The following is an 18344-nucleotide window of genomic DNA, read 5'->3' on the forward strand; positions in this document are numbered from 1 at the left end:
CTATTTTCGAAAGATAGCTTAAATGGATTTCAAGGTCTATAGGATAATATCGTATCGTTAAAATAGTAACAAAATTAAGTTTACTATGATGTCGAGATGAGTAATTTTATATAATTAAATTTATCTAAGGCCTATCCTATATTTAATTGTTGAAGTGAAATAGGTATATCCAAACAATCTAGACATTTATGGTATTTATTCTTGGCCACGTAGGAATATCTGGCGATCGAGTTTGACTTTTGGAGTTGATCATTCCTGGCTCAATAATAAAATGAAAATATATTATTGACGGCTCAGTCGACTCTGACCGTTGACTTTTTGATCGATTTGACTTTGGGTCAACCTTGGGTAGCATGGAGTATTTGACTAAGGTCTGGTATCGGTTTAACTTTAGGAAGCTTGGGTTGGTTGATCTGTTGTTGAGGTAGCTGTGAGCTTCTTTTGAGTAGTTCATGTGAGTTTCCTCACTGTGTTTGACGGGTCGAAGGCACCAATGCCGACCCATGATTTTTTTATGTTTTGGATTCTAAATGTCTACGTGACTCTTGCATGTGTTATATGCTTGTATATTTACTGGGCGGGGCCCGATGACCATTTTGTATGCTATTTATCTTGTGATTATTTCATGTGTTATGTGTTTATGTGTTTATATGTTTATATGTATACTTGGCGAATCCCGATAACTGACAGATCTGTATAGCGAGCGGGGCTCGATGTCGGGCGAGGCCTTATGATGGGTGGGGCCCATTATATGTTTATTATGTATGGTATGTGGTATTTTAAGGTAGCTCACTAAGCTTTGTGCTTATGATTTTCAGTTTATGTTTCAGGTACTTCCAGCACGAAAGGGAATGGCCCGGCTTGATCGCACCGTATCCACCCACATTTTCCGCATTATGTGATTTTGGGATTTTGTACTCTGATGTTATTCAACTATGATACATTTTTCGGTTATTTGACATGATTATTGGATGCTTTGAAATGAATTTAAAATGAAATTTTTGTCTGAAATTTTTAGAATGTATCACCATAATAAAAGTCGAAATAGAGAACCAGTGGCGAACGCAAAACATTTGAATAGTGGTGGCACCAAAAAAATAATAGTGACACTCATATTTCGAAGGCGTTACACCTATAGAAAAATAAAATAAAAAATAAAAAAACTTATACTATAGGGTTGAATCAGAGTAGTTGCCCGGGATCCACTGTAACGCCCGCGTGTCTGGCTAAGCATTAATATTATGATGTAATACTTAGGGTCAACAATGGTAACCTATTTTGAAGTATTGAAGAGAAATTATTTGAGTATTATGTGATTTATGTGCAATATACGTGTTTATAACGATGTAATTAAATAATAATAAATATATGCGTCAAAAATAGAACGAAAATTTAACCCAAAATCTTTAAAGAAAGTTGAAGTAGTCGTAACAAGGATTTCGGGGATATAAGGACCGCTAAAATCCGACTTATAACGAAGAAGTTATGACCCGTCGAAGTTTGTGCGACAAAACTGACACGACGTTGTGTATCGTAAAAAGTGAGTTTGCAATAGAATACTTTTTAGCCTTAGCGATCTAAACGAGAGTCATAGTATACGTTAAATCGAGAGTGTGCATATAGAGAATGTCCAAATCTGACTTCGTTAGAGGAAGTTACGATTTTTGTAAGATTTGGCATAGCAGTATGCAGCTCGAAATCGAATTTATGACAGAAGATATAAAGACAGACGGAAACGGACGTCGGATGACAAAGTTATGAATTTTTAACGGACTTTATATGTCTAAGTCTGTTAAAATATAACTTTAAAAATAAAGTCAAAATTAGCCGACGAAGTCTAAACAAAAGTTGTAGATCACGTCGTTACATACGCGTGGATATAAAGAACGTCAAAAACGGAGCTCGTATGTGCAAGTTACGGAATTTAGAAGATAATTAAATTATGGGTTAAGATGCGAGGCTGACACGTGGCACAATCCCAGTCCCACCTTTCTCCCCACGGTTCGCACCAGATCTCGACACGTGGCCCGCGTACGCCCAGCGTAGGGCCTGGTACACCCAGTGTACCGAGTACCCCCCGCGTTCTCCGAAGTTATGCCTCGCATAATGCGATCCCTCAGCCTATAAATAGAGGCATAAATCACCTCATTTCCTCACAACAAGACCATTCTTTCTCTCTCAAATACGCTCCTTAGCCCCTATCATTCCCTAGCACTTCCCAAGTGTTAGAGGCGAAGCCCGGAGCGCTAGAAGGCTCCGAGAAGAAGAGCTTTCGGCTCAGAAGTTCTGCCCCTGCAAAGTCTGGCTCCTAGCTAAAACCCCCTTGTAAGGGAGTTATGCTTACCCTACTTTAAGTGTAACTTATGTTTAAGTTCATTATCATTATTATGAACCTATAAACAAGACTTATCAATTCGAAGTCGTTATACTGATTGATCTTCTTACGGGAGAGGTGTCTATAATGGTCACATTGGGCTTGGTTGTTGGATTTCAGAAAAGCTATATGCCAAAATGGTCATGCCTCCCAACTGTCCTACCTGGGTGATCCTTACTTGATAGATTATGACGTAGACCTTGAGTTAATGATAAATCTAAACTAATAATTAGCCGCAATAAATATTAGACTAAAATCTAGTGATAATGATACTCGGTTTAGTCGAAAGAAAATAAAATTGTTAGAAGCGAAGCGCTGCCCGAGTTTGGAGTCATCACTTTAACAAGTGAGTGCATAATACTTTCATCTTACACATAGATATGAAGTATTTAATATAAATTACGTGTTATGTGTGCATATTGTCTGTGTTCTTGATATCTATGTTGGATGAACAAAATATACATGTTTTATTCGATTTAAACTGTATATGTATTTTATACTTATAATTATGATGGGTAAAGATGAGTAGATGATATAGATGATGAAATAAATGATGAGAGGCCTTGATGTGTAAGTTGATTCAGTCATCTAGCAGAGTATAGATGACGACCACGGGCTATTCTAGACAGTCCAGTGGAACGCTAGCAGACTCGCAACCTATAGGTGTTTTTGAACTACTTGTTCACCAGGTGTACTCCATCCTCCTCATGGTTGCCTTTTTGACATATATTGTTAAGGAATCCCCTAAGCAGTGTTGTCCATCCCGATGATAATCCTTAGGCTAGGTCCCTTAAATTAGATGTTTTAGGGACAAAAAGTGAGGATAACGGAAACAGGTAATAGGGTTGAATGATTTGATGAAATAAACAAACTTAATTATTGTAGGTTGAAAATTTTATGTGCTCACCAGGCTCCCAAGCCTGACTCACTCAGTTTCTTGTATTACATGTAGTAGCAATAGAGCACACGGGTGATGATCTGATGAGAGATCAATGGATTATAGACTATTAGAATAATAGATGTTGTAAGGTTTGTACTATTTCTGTTTATGCTTATGTACTGTATTTACAATGACATCCCAACATTTTTAATATTATGAAAACACATTTCTTCGGAAATGCTTTGATAATTATTTATCATATTTTTAGGAACAAATTCTGCAACATTATTCTTAAAAATGATACTCTGATTTTTAAATAAACCATAAACAAATCGGTCTTTTCTGACCGTGAAATTTGGAATGTCACCCCCCCCCCCCACCCGAGCACTACATAGGTCTGCCAATGCAGAGAACTATGCACATATTCGTGATAAGTTCTTACGTTGGCTCAATACATATAGATTTTCGTGGATGTTGGTATATTGATTAGTCGAGGATTCCTTTAACTCTCCAATTTAAAATAAGGACCTATTTAAATCTCCAATTCAAAATAAGGTGCCTATATGTTGTGCTAGAGACGTGTGTGGTGTCGTTTGAAGGTTTGTAATAAAATTATTTTCAAAGATGTTGAAGTCCTAATGAAAATTACTAAAGAAGAGAAAATCAACATTCTTTAAATTTCTAAATAATAAGTTATCACACGAAACTTGGTTTCTTAAGCATCTTTAAGTTTACGTTGATTTGGTTGCCCCTAATAGGTTTGGGTGTTACACATTTAGTGTTTGATCTTTCTACTTTCGTGTTAATTATCTTTCAGCTAACTTTTAGCTATTTATTTTTTGTTTATTATTATTTATTTTTAATATTTTATTGTTCTCTGTTGTTTAAATAATTTCATATCTTATTTCATGTCGTGAGATATAAGATAATCTGAAGTAAAATATTAAATGGTATACCTAAATGAAATCAAGTTATGGAACGAAAACGAAAATATAATGTTACCTGTGGCTTCTTATCTTTATCAATTATCATTGCTCTAGGTCCCTGCATTTTAAAGTCTTGTGACTTGGGTTTTCAACAACGATATGATAATAGAAATAAAAATAAGAATAAATTACACGAATGGTCCCTATGGTTTAGGGAAATTTCTGCATTTGGTACATAATTTTTTTTAACTCGGTTGTTTGTTTTTGTTACGCGTTTGATCTTTGTCTTAACTAAAAATATTATTTTGCTCTTGATTTTTTAACTTATTTAAATAAACATAACCCAACCTCACCCCTCTCATCTTACTTTACCTACCTCACAAATTTTTTCTATTTAAATAATAGTCTTTTTAGGTAAGACAGAGAACAAGCGCGTAACAAAAACAAACAATATGAACCTTCCGAGTTAAAAAAATAAGTTAGGAACCAAACGCGCAAATTACCCCAAACCATAGGTATCATTCATATAATTTACTCTAAAAATAGATAAATTTTACAAAGATACACGCCATACCTGTACAAAATAGATCTTGAAACATAGAAAATGGAAAATATTAACAAACCTCGTAAAAATCATCATTCACGGTTCTTCGTAGAAGATGACTAACAACAAGATGTTCACAAGCAAGGCATTGTTCAAGTTTTTTATGTCGGCCTTCTCTAATCTACAAATAGTTAGAAATAATTAACAACGATCAAACAAATTGCGATTTCTATTCGAAACATACGTCATTTTAGTTACCAGTTTTAATGCAAGTTTTAAGCATAATGGAGAAGCATGTTTGATCGATTTTATAGCATCAATAATCCACTTTTCATGCTTGCATGCGGCCAAATTCTCCTACATAGATGCACATGCAAATAATAATCTATATTGGCAAGTTAATATTGAGATAAAACAAGATTTTAGTGAAATCGCTAGTAATAAACATACCAATGATGATAATATATTTTCTACATCCTCTCTTGAGAAACATTCATTGATCATTTCCAGCCTACCAACGAAAATTTTGGTGTATAGCTTAATTACAATCACATCTTTTATTCAATATTAAATTATAAAAATTAAGTGTTTTTTTTTTCTCTTTTAAATTTAAACAAATAATTTAGATAAATAAATAAAAAAAATTAATGAATCTTTAATTTAGTAATTTTAAAATTAGAAGGAAGGTTCATTAATAAGTTGATATGTATTTAATATTGCATTTAAATATTATCTAGAATTTAATAAAATGAAAAAACCATAAAATGACACGTGGAATAAAATTTAATTTAAAATAACCACAAAATTATATGTGGCAAAATAAATGAGAATGTGACATATGGCAAAAATATTTTTATTTCTTAGAGATGATACTAGATATGTGCCCGCGCAAAACGGCGGCGATAAATCTCTTTTGCCGAATAGTTTTCTTACAGGGAAATTAGTATTGGATTTAATTATTAGTTATTATGTAAACAAAATTAGGACTTTTAAATAAAATATTTATGTTTAGACCTTATGTTTATATTGCATGCTTATATATTTAATGTAAATTAATTAATATTGGTGTCTAGTTTAAGAAATTTAAATTACTTTATATACATGAATTTAATACTTTAAAATTATCATTTTGCTTCAAATTAAATTTCTTAATAACCTTCCTTAATTTAAGTCTTCAAACTTTTGGCAAGTATTAATGATAATTATGCATATATGATTTGTATAAAAAGTTTTGTCATTTATACCTCTTAAAATTCAAGATATGACTAATATGCTTTATAATATAGTCTAATATATATATATATATATATATATATATATATATATATATATATATATATATATATATTAAAGAGTGTAAGAAAGGTATTGTGAAAGGGCTTGATTTCATTCACAGAATTGGATGCCTTATATTGGCAATTACACGTTTGGAAGGTACATAATTACAGGAGTAATGCTAGGAACTATAAACAGAAGATATTCTAGGTATTAAAACTTTACATATAGGATAATTGACTATACAATTGAAGTGGGTTATGTATAGATGGGTCCATTGGGCTCGATATCCTTAATACGCCCCCGCAAGATGGAGGATCCATCGGAGACTCCAAACTTGGATCTGTTTCGTAGAAATGGTGCCCGAGAGAAAGGCTTGGTGAGCACGTCAGCTAACTGATCGTGAGAGTTGATGTGAAGTACCCGTAGTAGACCATTAGAACTTTGCTCTCGGACAAATTGGTAATCAAGAGCCATGTGTTTCAAGCATGTGTGGTAGACAGGATTTGCACACAGGTATGTAGCACCAGTGTTATCACAGAACAAGGTAGGTGTTTACGTGATGGGTATGCCGAGTTTTGGTCAACAGGTTCTTGAGCCAAATAAGTTCATCCGAGGCATTTGCTAACGCTTTGTATTCCACCTCAGTTGATGAATGTGATACCGACTTTTTCCCTGTATACCTCCATGAAATAATGTTTGTGCCAAGGTATGTGAGATAAGTTGTAGTTGACCGGCCTGCACTGCGAACACCACCCCAATCAGAGTCAGAGAAGGCCAAGAGTGCGAGAGGAGAATTTCGATTGAGAAAGAGACCATGATGGATGGTTCCTTTAAGGTAACGAAGGACACGTTTGAGAGCTGGCTAGTGAGTTTGACGGGGAACATGCATAAATTGAGAAAGTTTGTTGATGGCAAAGGAGATGTCAGGACATGTAAATTCCAGGTATTGGACGGAACTACAAGCTTGCGATAGGGGGTAGCATCAACTGTTAGAGAACTATCGGTGACAGACAAAGGTTTAGTGGTGCTAAGAGGAGTCATGACATCTTTGGCACTATCCATGTGGAATTGGGAAAGAACATCGTGAATATCTCGGTGTTGAGAGAGAAATATATCGGTTGGTGTCTGGATTACTTCGATTCCTAGAAAATGGTTAAGTATATCAATATCTTTTAGGGAGAATTTTGTGCTTAAGGCAGAGATGAAGTGGTTTAGGAATTTGGAATCATTACCTGTGAGAACAATGTCATCTATATACACCAAAAAGTAACAGGTGGCATTGTCATGGTTGTAAATGAAGAGGGATGCATCAGCTAAGGATTTTTTGAAGCTGAATTGAAGGAGGAAGGTTGTAAGATCAATGTACCAAGATCTTGGAGCTTGTTTGAGCCCATAGATGAATTTCTTTAGTTTGCAGAGATGGTTAGGATATTGAGGGTGAATGTACCCTAGCGGTTGATCATGAAGACTTGTTCATGAAGGGTGCATTGGAGAAAGGCATTATTAACGTCAAGTTGACATAGTGGCCAATTTCTTGATAAGGCAACGGAGAGAATGGTGTGTATTGTGACAGGTTTGGTGACAGGGTTGAAGGTATCAAAATAATATTTCCCATATTGTTGAAGAAAGCCTTTGGCGACTAGGTGAGCCTTGTATTTTTCAACAGAGTCATCAGGGTGATGCTTAATCTGATAAACCCAATTACAATCAATGGATGGGAGTACAAGATCCAAAGTTTGATTTTTTATAAGAGCGTTAAACTCATAATCCATGGCACTATGTCATTTCGGATATTTGGAAGCTTGAGTGTTGGTTGACGGTTCTAGTGTGGGAGGAATAAGGTGAAGGGTGGTGGAGTTAATAAGGTTCGGATTATAGTATTTTGGATTGCATTTACGTGTCCGAGGAGGAGGGGATGGTGTGGATTGGTTATGTGAGGGTGGAGAAGGCATAGTGGTGTCAGGGGAGGCTGGTGGTGAAGGTGATGAAAAGGAAGGAAGAGGTAATGCGGGTGTAGGAGTTATGGAAATAGGTGGATTGGGAGGGGAGAGTGAGGTAGGATTTGGTAAGGGTAGATGAGTAGAGAGGATACAATGAGTACAAAAAGGAGTAGAAGAAGGGGTTGAGATAGGTTGAGATGAAGTGGGAAGAGAGTATATGAGGTCATCAGCTGTTGGAAGTGAAAGATAATTCAGATTATCTGTTTTGTATGGAAAGATGTGTTCAATAAACTCCACATGACATGAGTGGTAAAGGCGATGAATGAGAGATTTTAACATTTATATGCTGATTTTGAGGATGAGTAGCTAAGAAAAATACATTTAGCTAAACGGGGTTGTAGTTTGGATGAAGTATAGGGTCGCAACCATGGGAAACATAGGCAGCCAAACAGTTTGAGTTTTAGATAGTGAGGTAAGGTTTGGTGTAGCTGATCATATGGATTTTTAAGGTCAAGGATAGGTGTATGACGTCGATTGATGAGGTAGACTGCCATTTGGAATACATGAGGCTAAAAAGTGAGGGGCAGTTGAGCATGACGAAGAAGAGATACGCCCGTTTCTACAATGTTTTGGTGACATCTCTGCAACTCCATTTTATTCAGGGGTGTGCGGTGGAGTAGTGAAATGTGATATGTCATTTTGTTGGAGATATGAGGTAAGGCCAATGAATTCACCGCCATTATCAGTGGAGAGAGAAACGAGCGGGGTTTTGTGATATTTTCTAACCAGGTTTCAAAATTAAGGAAACAAGGTTGTAACAGGAGCCCAAACATAGTAAGTGTAACCGTAAGTAGAGGTTGTAACAGGAGCCCAAACATCAGAATATACAAGTTGTAGAGGTTTTGTAACTTTAAAAGAGTTTGCAACAAAGGGAAATTTATGACTTTTATTGATTGAGCATGCATCAAAATGAAAAGAAAAATCAAACATTTTATTGGTGTGAAGGCCTAAAGTACGAAGCAGAATTTTGAGAATTTTGATTGACGGATGTCCAAGCTTGTGATGCCAAGACAGAATGGACTTTGTGGAGGTTGTAGCAGAGTTTATTTGAGGTAGACTTCGAATGGAATGAATGGCTGCCTAGTAGATGTCATTGATGTTTACTCCCCGCATGAGACGCGCCCCCGTGCGTAGATCCTTAACCAAAAAATGATGGTGAAAAATTCAACAGAAATGTTATTAGCTTTAGAGAGTTTGGAAACAGAGACTAGATTGTTGCACATTTGAGGGACAAATAAGACATTATGTAAATGTAAGGGACGAGAAGGAGTGGGAAGAGTTGTGTGTCCAGTGTGAGAAATAGATAGAGCATTACCATTTCCTAACATAATCTCATCCGGTCCACCATACTCTGATAGGGTGTGAAACGAAGCAGGATTTGATGCAACATGATGAGATGTGCCACTGTCAAACATCCATGGTGAAGTTGGGGATGATGTGTTTACAGTTGGATTTGTGTGTGCATTCATAGATAGATTTATGTTGTTTTCTTTAGTAAAACAGGCTAGTTTCCTGCAATCTTTAGTTTCATGTCCATGAATGTGACAGTATTGACAATAGCTTGAGTTCTTGTTTCCACTTTGGAAATTGTTGTTGCTCGGATTTCCTTGAAAGCGACGTTGTCGGGTTCTTGTGTTATTGAACCTGGTTGGAGATCAAGTGTCATTGTTAGGCCTTTATAAAGATTGGCGATTGGAGTATTTTTGGGTGTAATTCACAGTGGTGATGAGAGATGCTAGTTGAGTTTCTTTCAAAGATCTTTCATGGTCAGATAGTTTGTTAAATAATTCAGGGAACGTGATGGGTGTTTCTCTAATTTTTAAAGCAGAGGAGATGTGTGTATAGTCGTCACCAAGTTGACTTAAGATGTGGACAACTAAGTCTTCTTCAGCAACAGGGCTCTGTGCTAGGGCAAGTTCATCAACAGTGTGTTTCATGTCATGGAGAAATTCGGTAACAGATCTTGCACCTTTAGGGTTATTAGCAAGTCGGGATTTTAGGGAGATGATGCGTGACCTGGACCCACTAGCATAGCTATATGTTAGTCGTTTGAATGCTTGGTGCGATGTCTCTGCAGAATAGACAATTGGTTGAATAGTGTCAGAGCAGCTTCCAAGTAAGTCACTGAGTAGAATCTGATCTTGACGAAACCAAGGGAGATACTCTGGATTCGGTTTTGTAACATTTGAAGGTAGTTGTTTTGGTGGAGGTACTTTGGATCCATCGACATAGTTGTCTAAGCCTAGACCAATTAGATTTGCAAGAACTTGTGTTCTCCAAACAAGGAAATTGCTAGAGGTAAGCTTGATTGGGAAGTGAGTGTGAGCAGTAACTTCAACAATGGTCGACAATGTGTTTGAAGAAGAAGAGGGATAGGACCGAAAAAGGGCTCAGAGGAGCAGTGAAGGCTCTGATACCATAAAGTGAAGGCTCTGATACCATAAAGAGTGTAAATAAGGTATTGTGAAAGGGCTTGATTTCATTCACAGAATTGGATGCCTTATATTGGCAATTACACGTTTGGAAGGTAACAATTACAGGAGTAATGCTATGAACTATAGACAGAAGATATTCTAGGTATTACAACTTTACATATAGGACAATTGACTGTACAATTGAAGTGGGCTATGTGTAGATGGGTCCATTGGGCTCGATATCATTAATATATATATATATATATATATATATATATATATATATATATATATATATATATATATATATATATATATTAAATTTAGGTGGATTTCATAAAAAAAATGTAAAGAAGATAAAATAGCTACCTGGAATTTGTCTTTTCTAGTTTATTGCTTCTTCCAAGTTCAAAGTTCTTAATAATCTCTGAAATTTTTGTTAGACTTCCGGCATTAGATGAAGTCATCATGCTAAGTGCATTTTCGAGTGAAGATAAATTCTGAAAAAAATCAACACAATAAAAACATATTCTTAGTGAGAGGTAGCTTATTAAATATATAATACATAAAGTATGTTCTAAAAGCTACACTCTTTCGTAATGGGGATTATCGAGATCCGAAATGACTAAATGAGTACTTATGTTGTCTGGTTAAAAATATCATGATGTGGATTGAATTACCTTTGAAAGTATAAAATGTGTTGCAAGACCACACTTAACCATTTCAATCCCATTCAATCGTACCCCAGTGAGTGCTACATATTCACCTATGGATTCCAACAAAAATTTTAGAATGGATAGAAAGACGGATATCAGATTGTAAATAATCTAAGAGGGAAGAAATTACCAAAATGACCTGGAAGTCGTGATAGGAAATTAGATGAACCAACATCTGGAACAGACCCTATTGATGCTTCAGGCATTGCGAATATTGTGTTTTCTGTCACGATTCTAAATGTTGCATTCATTGATAATCCAGCTCCGCCTCCCATCACGATTCCATCTAGAAGTGCAATCTGTTGTTTAATGGACAAGAAGTAATACAATATTAAGTGTGTTTAAAAAAGCTACGTTGTGTTTATTGAAGCCTTCAAGTTTTGTGTGCAATATCCTAAATGTTTGGATACAGATTTCATAGCAATATATTATCAAATGAATTTACTTAAATGTAAAAGCAACATCTTAAAAGCGTCACATCCCACTTAGGGTTGCATGGTTTTGGGAAGAAAAAAATATGATGAAAGTTCGAGCAAACTAACCAATGGTTTCTTGTATGTCCCAAGTAAGTAGTCTAGAGTGTATTGTTTCCGAAAGAAGTTAGCACCAAAACTCCAATGCCCTTGCCAAATCAAACAGAATGATATAACTTTAGCGCTACACATTTGTATCTTCTAAAAATTCTAAATCAAACAGAATGATATTAACTTTAGCACTACACATTTGTATCTTCTCAAAAATCTAAAGTTTCCACCAGATTTACCATTTAGATCACCGCATAAACTCTTTCCTCAAAAACACATTCTATAATTATATTAGCAGAACTAAAGGAAATGATTTTTTTTTGGTAAGTATGATGGTTTCCATTGATTATTATTACAATCATCAAAGAGAATATATATATATATATATATATATATATATATATATATATATATATATATATAGCACCATCAAACATACCATAAATCAAATTATTGTTTTCTTATGAAAAGGAGAGAACATGATTTTCATAATAGAGGATGGACATTTTCTTTGCGACAAAACAAGAAGCAAAAATGAAATTTTAGAGATTTATTGTAACTCAAACAGTACCTGCACTTGTGAGCATCATAAGAGATGTAATATCCCCACCAGAGCAAAATGCTCTTCCATTTCCCTATCAAGTAAGTTTATTAAAAATCACAAAAATACTTGCTAAGGTGGTATATGTGTATTCTATGAACAAATCTATAAGTTTATTATCATATATGCAGTAATGGACACATATAAAAAAAATCCTTACCCAATCTCGAAACATAATTGCATCAATAAAAAATCATTTAGATTATCAACAAAGAAATTGTGAAAATGATTTGTTAAAAAAATCTAAACATAAAGTAAGATTGAAGTTATAAAAATGAAATATAAAAAATCATGTAATACAAAGTAAAAGAAAAATAAAGTTGTAAATCAAAATGTGAATTAAAAAGAAAAAAAACAGTAGAAAATGAAGTTGTGAAAAACGAATTATAAAAAACATGTAAAAATTAAAATGGAAAAAAATAAATTGTTAAGTTGAGAGAGAGAGAGAGAGATTTGTTTAGTTTAGATTAGATGGGAGGGCAGGTGGGGTATAGATGTGTCTTATAAACTTTTTTAATTTAAATTGTTTGTTAAATAATAGAAAATATAAAAAGTTTGAAAATTGACATATTAAGATTATTAACTTTTTTGTTTGTATACATGTTTAACTATTTTTTTCTTTTTTTACACATCTAAATAACTAACTTGTTGATAGTGTTCATATAAGATCATTATGATCGGCTGTAACAGGTTATATTCGGTCATAATAGGTATATGTGAACACTTCAACAAAGTTGTTACCTAAATGTATACAAAAAAGAAAAATTACCCAACTATAAACAAAACGAAAAAGTAATTACAACAATAAATAAATTGAGAGCGTGAGAACAATACTTTTATATTATTATTCAGCTATGAATTTAATATGTGTTGTATAGTCGTAATTATAATTATAATGTGAATATTAAACATATAGGTATTCATATATTCATTTTATGTTATTATTCTCGCTTTATTTGTTGTACTCATTTGAACCATTATATATATATATATATATATATATATATATATATATATATATATATATAACAAGAGCAATGTTATCGATGTAGATAAAAGCTACTTTTATTTTTTGTAGTTTAAATTCCTATAATATATGGAGCAAACTTCATTGAAGATTGTGTTCTTCTTCATGTTATTGGTCTCCATCCCTGGTACTTTTAGTCTCTAGTAAAATTTTAATTTTTATATTTAGTATTTTAAACAATAAAATTTTATAAAACGACGATGTGTTTTTTCTATGTCAAATCTAAAGTTTTTTTTTTATATAAAAGTAGTGTATTTTAAAAAGATATTTACCAAGATAGTGTTGTTTTAAAAATATATACCACTTAGGTTAAGTTTTATATCAATCAAACTTAGAAGGTGAAATAAAAAAATAAAAGAAATTGACTTATCAGAGTAATTACGTTTCCGTTTTATTCATATTTGGGTAACTATTTTTTTGTACGCATCTAAGTAACGAACTTGATGAAAGTGTTCACATATGATTATTATGACCGGATGTAACCTGCTACAGCCGATCATAATGGTTATATGTGAACACTTCCAAAAAGTTTGTTACCTAGATGTGTACAAAAAATAAATTACCCAGATATGAACAAAACAAAAATAATAATTACCTTAATAAATCAATTTCTCTAAAAAGTTATAATAATTATGTTATAGTTATTATTGTTATTGTTGGCAAAGACTAAAGATGTAATAAAACCGAATTACAGAGGCCTTTTGTGTTTAAAAATATAGCTAAAGTCGATATATATCATTTTTTTATGCAAAAAATGATATAGAGTTAGACATTATCTTAATGATTATTATAGGAAATTTACTAATAATTTTAATAAAGTGATTCGTATATAATATTTTTTATGTATATAACAGTTTATGTTTAAAAAATTTTTACAATTTATATATTATACAACCATTTAAAATATAAATCGATGTATATAATAAAAAAAATGTACATATCAATTACTTTTTGTGTTGTTTTAACTAGCTACTTATTAATAAGTTTTTTTTGTTGTTTAACAAAATATAGCAATAAAATGATTGAGATTTGTTATATTATCTTATTTTATAAAAAATTGAAATATTAGTTTAAATCTTTAATTATTATACTAAATATAGACTAACTATACGCAAGAGACATATTTAACTTTATTGGTATTATTGACATAATTATTGTAGTTTCTTTATATGTATTTTATTGATGTTAGGGAGATTATGTTGGTGATTTTAATGTCGTGGAGCATTTTGTGTAATTGAAAATAATACGTGAGTTAATGGGCTTATAATTTGTACTCTATATTATATATTTGGTGGTTGTGGAGTGCATCCATATATAAGATCGAATGATAAGCAGGTACGACAAATGACGGAGTTCAAAGGGGCCGCACCCCCTTGCAGAGTCCTAGGGGCAGCGCCCCAAAAGGTCTTTGGAAATTTCAATTAGTAATATAATGGGAAATCCAAGTGTTTCTGTGTTTCTCTCTCTTCTATAAAAAAACTCAGAATTCATCTGGCAATTTGGCTTATTTGTGACATCCCCATTTTCACGTCTAGAAAAAACCGATTTGTTTATGCTTATATAAAAATCAAAGTATCCTTTTTGAAGAATAATATTGCGGAATTTGTTCCCAGAAAACATGATATTGGTATTATCAAATCATTTCCGAAGAAATGCATTTTATTTATATTAAAACATTGAGATGTCATCGTCAATACAGAAACATAAGCATAACGAAATATTACAAGCCTTACAGTAATTAAACTAGTGGCCTAATACTCCTTGAATCTCTCAGCATAATGTATCTTTCATGTAGCCAGCCGTGATACAATAAACTTAGTGGGTCAGGTTGGGAAACTTGGTGAGTACATAGGGATTTCAATCCCACAATGTGATAATAATGTATATCTCAAACCTGCAAACCAATCTATTCATTAACACAGATATATCATATCTCTAAAACAATTTACCCCATCTCGTCGATTCCCACGTATAGATCCTATACAACGATCTTACAAGATCTAGCCTAAATGATCAATATGAACAACAAACTGACGACGCTGCTTCGGAAATTCCCTGGCAGCAAACGAGGATCAATAAATACATCCAATGAGGGGAATGGAACAAGTTTCACCACTAACATCTGTTCGTAAAAACAACCAGGCATTTAAGTCAGGGGTGGTTATCTAGATAACTATGTCTAGCAGTGGTCTGACACCATGAGGTATTTTACCCCCAGACTCACCCTATCCGGCAATACAACATCAAACTTTGTCTAGTAGTGGTCTGACACCGTGAGGTATTTTACCCCCAGACTCACCCTATCCGGCAATAGAACATCAGACATACCTGGTAGTGGTCTATTACTGACACACTCTATTAGGCAGTCTACGAAGTTCCCTCAGTTACTTCGTGAAAGGAAACGCTGACACATGAAGCTCATCCGATCACTTCATAAAAGAAACAATGACTTCAAAGCTCTTCAAAATAAAAACGCTTGGGAAATACTAATAAAGTACTCTCGTATGCTCCCGTACCCCGACACACGATAGCGTAAAAAAAACTTTGTACCTGATAGTACTTATGGCACATTATAGTACCATGGAATGAGTACGACTCGTAAACTAGAACATAATAATACCCCAGCACAAGCAGCACCTAAGACACACAGCTTTGAAAAAGACTTGGTACTTAGAGAGTACTTTTGTACGTAGGACATACTCCACCGATCATCAATCTCCTCGAACACAATTTCTATTCTCTATTCTGATCACACACGTACCCTTAATAAGATACTACCCAATATTCAAACTTAATTGAACTAAGCATCTCTTTTAAGTCTTATTTCATCACTAAGCAAGCCTATAATGTTTATAATCAAATTTCAATACTAACTTTGTTACGACAACACTATCTTAATTTAGTGTAATATTTTATACAAAGTATTAAGTATTAACATACATTTATCTTCTCATTTATAATACTTCTATTATTATTATCATGTAAATACATCTCAACACATATAGAATCATGTCTGGTTCGCATAGCGTATATCATCAAATATACATATAACACATATTTCCAGATAATAAGCATATAACTCACATATAAACTTTCAACATATATTTAACACTTTTATTAATACTTGTAATAAAATCATATTCATGAAAGGGACTATGCACTCACTTGTTAGAGTGACGACTTGAAATTTGGGTAGCGTTTCGCTTCTAGCAACTGTCTTTTCCTTTGACGTAACCTAGCATTATTATCGCTAAGTTTTAGTCTAATATTTATTAGGACTAATTATTAGTCTATATTCATCATTAACTCAAAGTATACTTTCATGATCTATCAAGTAAGGAACATCCAGGTAGGATCATATCGGAGGTAGGGTCCGTTTGGTATACGAAGTATACTGTTCGGAAATCCCACTTTAAACACATCACTAAATCACAACCTAGACATCATCCCCGTAAGTAGATCAATCAGTATAACGACTTGGAATCACTGATAAATCTTGTTATTAGGTTCATAATAACTATAATGAACTTAAACATAAGTTATACTTATAGTAGGGTAAACATAACTCACTTACAAGGGAGTTTAGCGAGGAGTCGGTCTCTGCAGGGGCAGAACTTCTGAGCCGAAATCTCTTCTTCTAGGAGTCTTCTAGCGCTCTAGGACTTCGCCTCTAGCACTTGGGAAGTGCTAGGGAATGGGAGGGGCTAAGGAGGGTATTTGAGAGAGAAAGAATGAGAAAGGTGTGAGAAAAATGGAAGATTTGTGCCTTTATTTATAGGTTGGAAGCTCGGAGTACGTGGGGCGTAACTTCGGAGTACGTTGGGCGTACGCATAACAGGTGTCGCAATCCGGTGTGAAGCTGTGGAGAGAAAGGAAGGGTCCAGATCTTGCCACGTGTCAGCCTCACATCATAATCCGATAACTTAATTAACTTCTAAATTATGTAACTTTCACATATGAACTCCGTTTTTGACGTACTTTATATCCATGTGTAGGTAGCGACAGGATCTACAACTTTCGTTTAGACTCCGTCGGCTAATTTTGATTTTATTTTTAAAGTTATATTTTAACAGGGCTTAGACAGTTAAAGTCCATTAAAAATTCATAATTGTGTCATCCGACGTCCGTTTTCGATTGTCTTTATATCGTTGAGCTCCTATTAACAAGATCTTCAATTCTCATTTAGGTTGTGTCGGCTAAAAATTGATCAATCTAAAACTCGATTTCCGGGCTGCATACTGTAATTCTAAATCTTAGAAAAATCATAACTTCCTCAAACGAAGTCAGATTTGGACATTCTCTATATGCACAGTCTCAGTTTAACATATACTACGACTTTCATTTGATCACTAAGGCTAAAAAGTAGTTTATCAAAAAATCACTTTTCACGTTACTCGGAGTCGTGTCGGTTTAGTCGCGAAACTTCGACGAGTCAGAACTTCTTCGTTATAAATCAGATTTCAGCGTTCTTTATATGTACGGAATCCTTGTGACATATACTATAACTTTGGTTAAGATTATTTACTCTAAATAATTTTCTATCAAAGTGTCGTTTTTAACGCTTATTATCTCTAAATTGTCTAGCCCGAATCTGCGGGCGTTACATTATATTTCTCTGCCTAGATTCACAAGTGTCCTTTTGGATTATCCTTGACTGGATTTCCTGTGACCAGAGCATACGGTGGAAATATCAATTCGAAAAAGCGACCTTATGCGATCTATTAGGAATCCGATTCTCCACCACAACCATTTTCGATACTCTAATAGATTATTCGTAAAAATTTAGAAGTCTTTAATCTTAAATTTTATAAGTAGATCTTGTGTTGATCCTCCGTATGAATATGGGGCTATGAATTATGTTCTGAAGTCAACATAAATGAATTTTTATAACTACATTTCCGAAGAGTGTTTCTCGATGAGCCACTACCTCAAGTGGTTTATTTTTTGTCATTTTTTCTGGAAAATGAACTTCCTAACGAGGGTTTCCGGCCCAGATTCGCGCACCGACTAAGCCTCTGTTGCGAACATGAGGCTATGCCTCATACCCTAGAGTCACTGTA

General features: G+C 34.0%; 1 protein-coding gene across 10 annotated transcripts in view; it reads right to left on the bottom strand.

Moving 5' to 3' along the window:
* The window catches only part of LOC145124516 (3-hydroxyisobutyryl-CoA hydrolase 1-like), a 53184-nt gene that overhangs the window by 11661 nt on the left and 23179 nt on the right, over positions 1-18344 (bottom strand). For 4 of the 10 annotated variants that reach the window (XM_079059886.1, XM_079059891.1, XM_079059892.1 and 1 more), the window contains exons 5-13: positions 12228-12291; positions 11675-11754; positions 11263-11431; positions 11097-11182; positions 10786-10916; positions 5175-5235; positions 4983-5081; positions 4804-4905; positions 4257-4298 (exon numbers count right to left, since the gene is read on the bottom strand). In XM_079059886.1, the coding sequence (XP_078916012.1) occupies positions 4257-4298; positions 4804-4905; positions 4983-5081; positions 5175-5235; positions 10786-10916; positions 11097-11182; positions 11263-11431; positions 11675-11754; positions 12228-12291 (834 nt within the window). Of the gene's footprint in view, positions 1-11; positions 3353-4256; positions 4299-4803; positions 4906-4982; positions 5082-5174; positions 5236-6749; positions 9647-10785; positions 10917-11096; positions 11183-11262; positions 11432-11674; positions 11755-12227; positions 12292-18344 lie in introns of those variants that run through there. The other 6 variants (XM_079059882.1, XM_079059883.1, XM_079059888.1 and 3 more) reach the window with 3 other exon arrangements.

Source organism: Lactuca virosa, chromosome 7 (assembly GCF_052849685.1).
Source record: "Lactuca virosa cultivar CGN04683 chromosome 7, Lactuca_virosa_CGN04683_v6, whole genome shotgun sequence".
NCBI classification, from domain to species: Eukaryota; Viridiplantae; Streptophyta; class Magnoliopsida; order Asterales; family Asteraceae; genus Lactuca; species Lactuca virosa.